Here is a 10,814-nt window from a genome sequence, read left to right on the forward strand (position 1 = left end):
ACAAATCTGAAATGTCTATAATCCAAATCCATGTTTCAACCGGTGAAATCTGTTCATTCCTCAAAAACATCAATAATGTATATATATATATATATATATATATATATATATATATATATATATATATGTGTGTGTGTGTGTGTGTGTGTATACATTGTATATATGTACATACATACACACACACACACATAGGCATATACATATAAATACATATACTGTATGTACTTACATTTATTTACACACACATATGCATATACATATAAATACATATATATGTGTGTGTGTGTGTGTATACATTGTATATATGTACATACATACACACACACAGGCATATACATATAAATACATATACTGTATATACTTACATTTATTTACACACACATATGCATATACATATAAATACATATACATACGGTATATACTTACATTTATATACATACACAAGCACACACACACACACATAGTGTTTGATGTCCAAAAGTCTTACCTTGGTCTCGATATTCTTTAGTCTCAGTGTGTTGGTTGCTGAGGTCTTGTAGACAAATCTAATGAATAGTCATACTCATATAAACTTAAAGAACAGTGTTCAATTTGTCAAAAAACAAACAAAAAACTATGATTTGCTCCCTACTTTTTTCCTTTTTATAAAAATCTGAATCTGATTTGAGAATTGTACCAGAATTATCAAATCAAATTTGAAATTCAAAAAATGCCCACCCCTAGTAATATTTGCTATTAAATGCCCTTTCTTAGTGTTGTTTTATTATTCAAGATAAAAATGTTTTCCTAGTATTCTATAGTTGATCAATAAATAACATTAAAGGCTAGAACCACTTTTTTTAAGGTTACGGTCAAAATTCTGTTCTTACCTTGTGTGAAATATTTTTTCAGGCAAGCACCTCCGAACCAGTGCAAAGCATTTTTGAACAAGTTTATGAATAAATCAAACCTTTACATAAGGTTCGTTGAGTTTATCGCTCGGGTGAAATGTTATTAAAATTATAATGGTCCAGAATTATGAAAATACTCAATTAATAGTCAAGATTTATTATTCGGCTTTTTCACCCAGGAACAGTCAGATGCTCAGGGGCATTGTGACCAGGCAAATTGCCATGGTGAAACAGCCAAGAACTATTCTGCAAAACCTTTCACCTCGTGTCATGCACTGAACGAAGCAAAATTGTGGTGAGGGTTTCGGGGAGGGGGAGGGAACGTTTGTGAACCAGTCCTGGAACTTTTCTGACGCACCTTGCGCGCAGCAGGTGAAAGCGGGGAAAAATAAAACCACGATCCTGATGATAAACATTAGCTTGTTTATTGTATGGAAGTTTTGGCAGTCATCAGCAATGACAGAAATAAATCCCACCCCCACCCCCCCTCCCGTCACTGCACTTGGCAGCTAATCGCATCCTCTTGCTGTGCGGTGACCTCTTCGCCATTCTTTTCCTATCATTAAAACCAATACTCAAGAAGAAAACATTTCAAAGCCTCTCCGCTCGCAAATCAATACTGCTTGCTAGTATCTTTCTCCACAACACTGTAACCAAACACTTGTTGCCACTTTTGTGGCTTTTCTGGGAAACGTCAATGCACAGCCGGGGGATTGGGGGGGCTTAAAAGTGGTTCAATACACTGTTATTTTTCCCATATGCTGCATATTACTTAAACTTTCCGGAAGACGCGAGATGATCGTTTGTCGCTGTATCACATACAATCGAAATAACACCAAAAAATAAGCGCTAAAAGGTTGAGTGGGGGGTAATCGCTAAAAGCGTTGACCACCCCCCCCCTCGGAGAGAAGCGTGATTAGGTGTCGGCGTGAGCGTAAAGATCAAAGTTCACACTGCGGGTATAAGACCCAAGAAGTAGCACCGCGCATTCCCCTGACATTTACAGTTTCAAAAGGAAATATTTACGACATGAAAATCACTTTGCAAGTAAAAGCATGCCAGAGGGACTCAGGAGAATAAAGGTAACACCGTCGTGCGAGTGGAAAACATTTTGGAATGCTGGAGTACTTCCTATTCGGTGTGGAGGTGAGAAGGGAGGGAAAAAAAAAAAAAAAAAGACTTCTGCACTGACCTCGTTGCTCAATGCCGCCCTCTGCCTCTCACTACCCTGCAACGTGACAAATGACGGCCAAGCTGAACAAACACATTAAAATGCAGGGTTAATTCACAAAACCATTAAAAAAAAGTACTTACAAAATCTAAAAAAAATAGATCTGTGTAAAAAAGACATACTACAATTATACCTTGGCGAAGGCTTAACAAAATCGACGCAGCTGAAATTGAACACTGCGAGATGTCGAACACGTCGATTAGCATAAGCTCTGCGGCGATGTTGCAGAGTGTGTATGGAATTTTGCTGAGGCAGTATTAGCATAGAGTTTGGGTGCCAGTTTGTGTGTCAACTTGTAACGCTGGAACGCAAAAGTGTGTGGCAGTAATACGCTTGGAATGAGGGGACGTGTGAGCACGCTGGCAGGAATGATGTGTGTGTGAGTGTGTGTGCATTATGGATGATGGGGCTGGTATTTGGGGAAAAGGTAGAGGTCTTTGCACAGCGAGCTGGTGAATTCGGACATCTCTTTGCAACGATGGTGGGGCGTGCCGGGGGCGTAACCCTCGCGCTCTTTGATCCGCCCGTTGACCTGAGGGAGGACAGCCAAGAACACGGTCTTTCATCATTGCCCATTTCTGACAATCACGGGTGGGTGCAGAACTTAACTGGGGACTAGGGATGGACCATTGGCGCCAATTGTTGCCATTTTGACAATTCTGACAGATTCAGCTGGCTGTGGCAACTCTCTGCACTAGACATGGGCCGATAGCCGGCTTGACGATTTGCCTTGGTGTCAAAAAGTCAAGTTTTCAATATATCACTTCAACTGTCGAACACCGGTAATGAGTGTTTTTCTTTTTAGCTTAATCCAAAAGAGGGGGCGATTTTTTACTAACCTGGCCTTATTATCACCTAACTTGGACTGACTTTGAAAGGGGCATAACATCGTCAAATATAAATGTAGTTTCATTTACAACCCCTCAAAATGTTCAGTGGCATCAGCTCTATCCATATACATGTATATTTACATATATATTCCAAGGATGTTTTGTTTAGAAGGTTTTGAATGTTGTGAGAGAAAAAAAAACAAACATTTTGCAAACGGGACTATGCAGATACAGGATAGTGTTATGCGTTCCATGAAATAAAACGCTTCCCTGCAGCAGATTAAAAGCTTTCCCGCAGCGTTTAGTTCTTGGATCGAAGCCTTTTGTCAACTATAAGTCCCACAATGCATAGGCAGAACGTTGCATGATCGGAGTCAGGCTAAGCCACTCAATGAAGTAATTGAAAGGCTTGCAAATATCAGAAGTTGTCTGCTAGCGCCCCCAGTGGTTTTGGGGTCTCACCACAAAAATTGCTATTACACCCTGTTTGCAAGATGACGCGGAAAGGATTAATGCAAAATTCGGGGGAAATGCATGATAAAACATCTGGTTTTCCAAAATGTCAAATATTGACATTTTTTCCAATTTTTAATGAGCAAGACATGGGCTAGATATGACATCTGCGGGTGTGTACCTCTCTACCTCCCGTCTGCAAGCATTTAGAAGGGACAGCATATTGTAATTTGACAACCTTTGCAATATTTTACAGCCCCCTAGTTGTTTTTTATGCTTTTCCTTTGATATCACACATCAAAAACATCTAAGCTAACCTGCACCAGGATGTCTGCCATGTGTGTGTCTCTAGCGTGGAGACGCAGGGCAGAGTTGAGCTCCTGGATGAACCAGGATCCTCGCTTGGTGTTGCGCATGGCCGCCGTGCCTTTAAGAAGAAAACAAACAAGAGCAGCTTCATCACACAGCAACGCGATGAGACTCAAGGACACGGGCGACCATGACACGTCTGCAAATAAATACTCGCTCTGATTGTTTGTCATTGCTTTTTTTTTTTTGGTCAGTGATACAAGCTGATTGTAAATAGAGAGAAGTGTCTCAAAACATCGCGAAGAGAATCCCTGCAGAGATAGAACAAATATCAGGTCTCGCGCTGTAATGTTGTAGAATCTGTTTACAGGAAGGTGTCAACACGAGCACACCCAGAGGAACCTCTGAGCTGATCAGCTACTCACTTGACGTTTTACGATAAGGGGTTGGAAATTACAAAGTAGAATAAGAGAAAATTATAATTAAATTCTTGGGATAAAATGTTATATAGCAAACTTAAAAATTATCCAGGTTTCTTTTGAGACAAAAATTTGAGTGGTATCGGTGTTTAGTATCAATATCAGCGACTCATTAAGACTAGAGTATCCATACTGGTATGGATCTGAAAAACAGGCGTATCAAACAAAAAAAAAAAAAGAGATAGTATCCATATTTTGTATTTAATTTACACATTACAACGTAAGACAGTATTGACATTCAAATCCACCCTCTATATAATTATCAAAAATATATGTATAATGAATACAATAATTTCTCTTCTTGTCCCTTAATGTTTACAACATTAGAGGCAGAACTAGGGCTGGTCGATATGATCAAAAAAGAAAATCTCAGTTTTCTTCAGTCTGGACAATTTCACTCAAAGTAATGAACCCTACAAACGTTTATTTAAAGAAAGTTTATTTAAAAAATAAGGATTCAAATCGTGTCCAAAGTGTTCAGAGCGCAATAGAGTATCTAAAATCTGTTTTAACAAGTGTATTCAAAGTTTGTGCAAAAAATAGCAAGTCACAGCTTCTGCATAACATGATTACAATAAATGCCATAATTAGTTCATAACTATTGTAAACTATTGTGCAAAAACTTGATTTAGCTTATTTTCATATTGTCCGTTTTTAAAAAGATGAATGAATGCAATTATATCAAAGTATTGCATAGCCATGGGCACAATATTTGACTGTTCAACTACAACAAAAAGAAAGACAATCAACAAAGGAAGAAACAAAGAATTTTGTGCATTTTTACTGGCATGGCAGTGAATTAAAGGGATGTTCCACTCTGTGATGTTGCCATAAACCCATAAAAGAATATTAAAAAAAAAAAGGCGCAAACTTACAAATTCTCTGACCTTTGAGAGAGGCAAAGCCGCAGATCATGTCAGAGCGCTGGGGCAGTTTCATCCTGGGCAGTCCCAAGTCTCCTCCCTGTCGAGCGCCGGCGCCCCTGGGACCTTCTCGCCCAGCATCCCGCTGTTCACAGCTGGGTGAGCTGCTCCTTCCTGGCCCGTCCACCTGCTCCACTCCGCAATCCAGCTCATCTGCAAACAACAAACCAATAACCGTTCAGATTATTGGCATTTCAGGGATCCCCCCCCCCCCAATCTGATGACAAGAACAAAGGATAAAAACCAGCTAATGGCATTTAGGCAGCACACCTGTGCTGTTGGGTTAGGTGGAGTAAAAAAAAAAAAAAAAAAAGGACTGTGGAATAATTGCTTCTGACTCCCGAGGGGTCCACAGATTTGTGCAGGGCGTCATTAGCCTTGTAGCGGCATTGGTGCTGAGCCTAATTAACCACAGTCAAAGATTATTAACCTCACCAGGGAATGTTATTTTTCAGCAAGGTGGTTTATCCTTTTTGCTCATTTGTTTGTTCGTAATATATGGCAATTAAAAAAACATGGTGGTAAACTTGAAACACGGTGTCAAAGTTAGGAAAAAAAAAGTCCACATGCACTACAACTGCCTCCATATATATTATATATACACACACACACACTGTACCCCCCCCCCCACACACACACTATTTCATCCAGGGATAGACCCGTATTTACAGTTATGAATTTTGCTATGTATTGTTTTAAATCAGGGTCAGCTCCGTTTGTTTGGTTATGCACAGTCCAGGAACGCCAAGGTGAGTTTGTATGTTGAAAGAAGTGATTTCCCCAAACAAATTCCAAATGCGTATGCGTAGACACAAGCTGCAATGTTAAACCAAATGTCAGACTGAACTGATCCAGAATGTTAATGTGGAAAATCTCATTTATTCTCCTCATCTCATTAAAGCAGGTTGTACTTTGTTGTTCCTATTAGGACTTGATTGCATTTTGTTCCTTTGAATCTTTCCGGTATGCGTGCAGAATGTACTTGTATAGGTCTGGTTCTTTACCTCCTCTGCAGGCTTGGATGAAAAACATCTTTGGTTTGTTCTGCAGCAGCGGGCAGCGTACATTGTCGAAGGCCTCAAACACCCACTGAAGCTAAACACCACAAAGTGTGGGTGGGGGATGGGTTAGATGTCAACATCAAGTTTTTATTTGCGTTGAAGAAGATGGTGGGCCCACCTCCACGAGTTGGCCATCTCTACCGTACACGGCTCCTTCCTTGCCGTGCGAGAGAAGACAAACCACGCAGCTGTTGACAGTGCGGTGCTCAGGACGCCTGCGGAAGGTCTCCATGCAAGATTTCATTTCCTGTAAAAAATAGAGATATGACAAAAAAAAAATTGTGGCTGTGGCAAAGGTAGAAGCAAGGTGCGCCAGGTGGCATCACCTCAGCCGTCAGGTTTCTGTGGACCGTCACCACGTAGTCCAGGTCTGTGAAAAGCTTCCTGAGCACCTCGTCGTCCACCTCGCCTCCCTTCCTGGGGTCAAGGTCGGTTGAGTCAAAGGTCACGTTGCTGATCACCAGGGCTAAACCACGCGGGGATGAGGTCATTACGTACGACTGCAACACAGGGGATAACACGGATCTGAATTGATTTGGCAGCATTTTAGATTTCATATTATGCAATTATTGCCTTAAAGGGACAACGTGTAATATTTAGAAAGTTTTTCTTTACGGACAGCAGGAGGTGCTGCATTTACTATTGTCCGTAGCTATAACAGACATGGCAGCCTCCGGAGGAGTGCCACCCCCCCATGTAATATCATTTCATGATAACTTGACCTACGATTATATTCAAAAAATTCTTTTGATCATTAAGAACACATGTATTTGCAAGTTTTTGAAATTTATAATAATTAAATGTATTCCTTTTAATTAAAAACGGTCTAAATCTTACACACTGTCCCTTTAAAACTATCTTTCTTTATTGTTATTCATTGCTATTCGTTCTCATTATACTTAAATATCCTGTCGACTATTAACTACGGAATCGGAAGAAAATTACACTGTGACTTTCATCCTTTTAGTAAAAAACAGGACAGTATTTCAAACTGACAGCGAAATAAGAAATTAACTCAATTCAATTGCTGGATTTTTTTTTTATATGCCCAGCGTTGAATTCTAACAGTGATTTTTTTTCCAAATACCTAGGTAAAATCGTTTTCAATCGTGTAAGGCATGACATGTCAATCTTTGGCGTTTGTATGGTGAATTAGCACCCCCAAGTGGAGTCACCTTGAGAAAAAAAAGACGCCTTCTCAAAGCTTCAACCTTAATTAAAACGCATTTGAGGTCAAATATGTCCCAGGGTCTTTCAACTGGTTCCGGCTTCATAAGCACCAACCACGCAGTTGAGGAGCCCAACTCATACAAGGACATCACAGACGACTTTGCATCAAGCAATCTTTTTCTTCCGAGCAACACCAACAGTCTCTTTGTTGTTCCACTCTAGTCACTTTGCATAAGTTGTGTTACCTTGAGGCATTGCGAGAGGTAGAGGTCATGTGTGCAAGGCAGTATGGGAATGGTGATAGGACTGTCTGAATCCAGGCTGTACTCCGTGCACTCTGAAAAACGACACATAAAACGACGCTACGTCTCACACGAATCGGTACTCTAAACAAAATGCAATGTAAATGCAAACCATGTATTGTATATAATATGGGGCAGGACGTGTATAACACACTAGCATGTTAAAAATGACAATCTACAAGCCTGGACGTGAGTCACTGGCGAGGTGTGGCACCCGCACGCCTTTCAGTAATATGATACATAAACAATTAAGCCACTGAGAAGAATATCCATGGCTGTATACGCACCTCCTGAAGCTTGACAATAGACAAAACCCCTTTTCACTTAGCCTGCGTATCCATGGAGACGGAAAAAATATTGACAGGAGACACTTATGTGATATGCCGTATCTCACCGTGCGTCCTCGCTCGTTTAGCTGCCATTTCCTCCTGCGTGGGGAGTGGAAGAGAGGAGTCGCCATATCTCTGAAATGAGGACAGACTGAGTTACATCACCCAAACTGAAATGATGATTTCTTTGATTTGACGAATGTTGTCAACTGTTGCTTGCGTTGGGCGTACTTAAGATTCAGAACGGTCGACCAGGTTCCGCATTCATTTTCAGAGTGCGGTGAAAATCTTGAGTATTAGATCAAACAGCTTTTTCACAGATTTGCTCACTTTTTGTTAGCGCGTTTGTGAACCTAAAAGCCCTCAAAGTTGACATTGTACCTCATAATCCTGTGCTCCTTATACAGAACATAAACCTCAGATTTTCATTTTTGGGGGATGAAAAAATACAAATTTGCAAAATAGAATTGACAAATACTGATCAAATAGTCTTTTAATGCGATCAAGGGGTATTTTTCCCCTTTCTTTAGATAGTGCTTTCCACAAATCATCTTTATTCTTAACGATTGCAAAGTTTGACTGACTTATCTGATAGTTTTGTTGACATTCCCTCTAGCACAGCTCCATCTAGTGGATGCACAACGCAACCCCAGCCTCACCTGTAGATTCTACTCTATGCGCTAATAATGCAGTGCGCCTTATATATGAAAACAGTTTTAAAATAGGACATTCATTGAAGGTGGTCCTTATAATCCGGTGCGCCTTATAGTGTGGAAAATATGGTTTTTCTTTTATGCAGTAATAATAATAATAATGTAAAGGCTGATGAGGGACTTTACTCTATCACACACAGGCTATTTAATCATTGACAAGTCTATCAAGGATGAAGGTTAGGCGGCTCACCTCTCTCCTCCTGTCTGATGTCTGCATTAGCTGCCATCCTGCCCGTCCTTCGGACTCCTCCTCAGGCTGTAAACTCTGTGACCATAAAAGGAGCGAAGATTATTAGTGTCGGGGATGTAGGGTGGTGTGATTGACTTCCTTATTAACTGCTCACTCACACGAGGCTCTTTGCCATCCTTCTCCTGGGACTGCGCGAGAAGCTCGCACAGGTGCTGCTGCTTGGTTTCTCTCAGCGCCAAGCAGAAGCTGCTGAAGGCTCGCGGGCCTCGCTTGGGAAGGAGCAGCAGCAGGCGCCAGCTTCTCTTATGGGAAATTTGCTCGGCCTAAAGAAATTGGTCGTAAGAGAAATGGCTGAGGTTATTGTTTTGATATTTTCAAAAGTTTTTTTACGATAAGAGTTTGGATAGTCCTATCAAATGACATTGAAACGTTTGTTGACTATAGTGTTCCCTCCTTTATTGCGGGAGTTATGTTCTCAAAAATATGGGCAAGTACCCAAAATCAGGGAAGTTGGTGAAGTAGAATATTTTTTGCTGTTGTTCCTATTTTTTGTTAGTTTCTTTTGGCAAACAAAAAAATACATAAAACTGTGATAACTTTTTTTGTTGATGAAAAATAAACAAAATAGAAGGTTAAACCTGCAAAATATATGGTCAAAGAATTTTTTTCAAAGTAGATTGTGCTCCAGACTTATTCCAGGTGGGCTGGAGGCAGTCAGAAAGAAAGGCCATGAGATGGGAAATCCTCGAGGCAAAACCCGACGAGGAGCGATGCAAGGCCGATGGGATGGGAGGAAAAACTTGCAAAGCGAGAGCGGCGCCCAGAACGCCGGATTTTTGGACACAAAAGGCTCTTCCCCTACATCCATGCAAGGTAGAAGGCCGTATTTTTGTCTTCAATAGATAAAAAGCTCTTCGCTTAAGGTCGTATGTAATACTAGTTATTTTTAATAAGTAAAATTGCTATTGTTTTAATTGGTCTGACTTTAGATGAAGAAAAATGGCAAAAATTAGTGCCATAAATCTGCAGTGAAAAAAAGTTGTGGTTGTAAATAAAAATCCACAAAAAGAGTGAGGCCACAATAACCAAACCGCCATATAGGAAGGGAACACTATTTCCACCATAATGTAGGTGTGACGTCATAGTCGAAAAACACCAACATACCATAATGCCCTCAGCCATGCTGTCGGTGAGGATGTTGTCTTCTAGTAAACACTGAACAAGCATCTCGTCCACCACGAGCTGCTTGCACAAAGAAGCACTCCGCAGAGCTACTCGGTCCCTCTCCAGCATGCCACATTCCCGCATTTTTCTACGACAAAAACAAACACACGATGCATTTTGAGAAGGGGGAGGGGGGGGGGGGTTAAAGAACACACACTATCTCTTAACGATGTCCACACTTTCTATTAAACATGCCAATACTTACAAGTTTAAAACAGACTTGGTAGAAGCTTGGCGTTAAAACACACACATTAAAATAAGAATGCAAACTAGACTCGTTCTTAATTCGAATTAAAAGCAGTGAAAGCAAGCCGCACACGCTGACACTTGACGGCTAACAACACTGAGGGACCGCGTTAGCTAGCCAAACTTCGCGAGTATAACCAGCCACGTTTCTCCTACCTTCAAGCGTTCTTTGGGTGATGCACCAAGGTGTGAAATCTTCGGAGCAGGGGGTCGGCAAAACGTTGTTGTTGTTGTTGTTTTTTTTTTTTTTGCTATTTTTACGCCAAAAAAAACGACAGCCCCCAACGAGACGACCGCCCAACTTCCGTGGGTTATCAGTAGCTGCAAAGAGGGTTGGAGCCAGGAACTTATTGTTTATAATTTGGGCCAATGAAAACGCGAAAAGCTTGAGTGACATAATATTTTACCAATGAGACGTTTCGCCTACGTCACACTAGGCTTGCATTGGCGGGACATTGAACGTG

General features: G+C 40.8%; 1 protein-coding gene across 2 annotated transcripts; it reads right to left on the reverse strand.

Annotated features, from left to right (window-relative positions):
• Positions 1 to 1,031: 1,031 nt before the first annotated feature.
• On the reverse strand, positions 1,032 to 10,661 carry casp2 (caspase 2, apoptosis-related cysteine peptidase). 2 transcript variants are annotated; one of them, XM_088411728.1, is made up of 12 exons: positions 10,507 to 10,661; positions 10,045 to 10,192; positions 9,039 to 9,203; positions 8,881 to 8,955; positions 8,043 to 8,112; positions 7,592 to 7,683; positions 6,503 to 6,676; positions 6,295 to 6,423; positions 6,120 to 6,210; positions 5,080 to 5,268; positions 3,722 to 3,831; positions 1,032 to 2,653 (listed from the first exon to the last, which is right to left on the reverse strand). In XM_088411728.1, exons 2-12 carry the CDS (start codon positions 10,186 to 10,188, stop codon positions 2,516 to 2,518), a joined length of 1,377 nt encoding a protein of 458 aa, XP_088267854.1. In that variant the 5' UTR covers positions 10,189 to 10,192; positions 10,507 to 10,661; the 3' UTR covers positions 1,032 to 2,515. The 2 variants fall into 2 exon arrangements, with proteins under 2 accessions (XP_088267854.1, XP_088267852.1); XM_088411726.1 differs by having other exon boundaries at positions 5,068 to 5,268.
• Positions 10,662 to 10,814: the final 153 nt, after the last annotated feature.

This window comes from Hippichthys cyanospilos, chromosome 3 (assembly GCF_059441005.1).
Source record: "Hippichthys cyanospilos isolate Australia breed blue-spotted pipefish chromosome 3, RoL_Hcya_1.0, whole genome shotgun sequence".
Classification (NCBI taxonomy): Eukaryota; Metazoa; Chordata; class Actinopteri; order Syngnathiformes; family Syngnathidae; genus Hippichthys; species Hippichthys cyanospilos.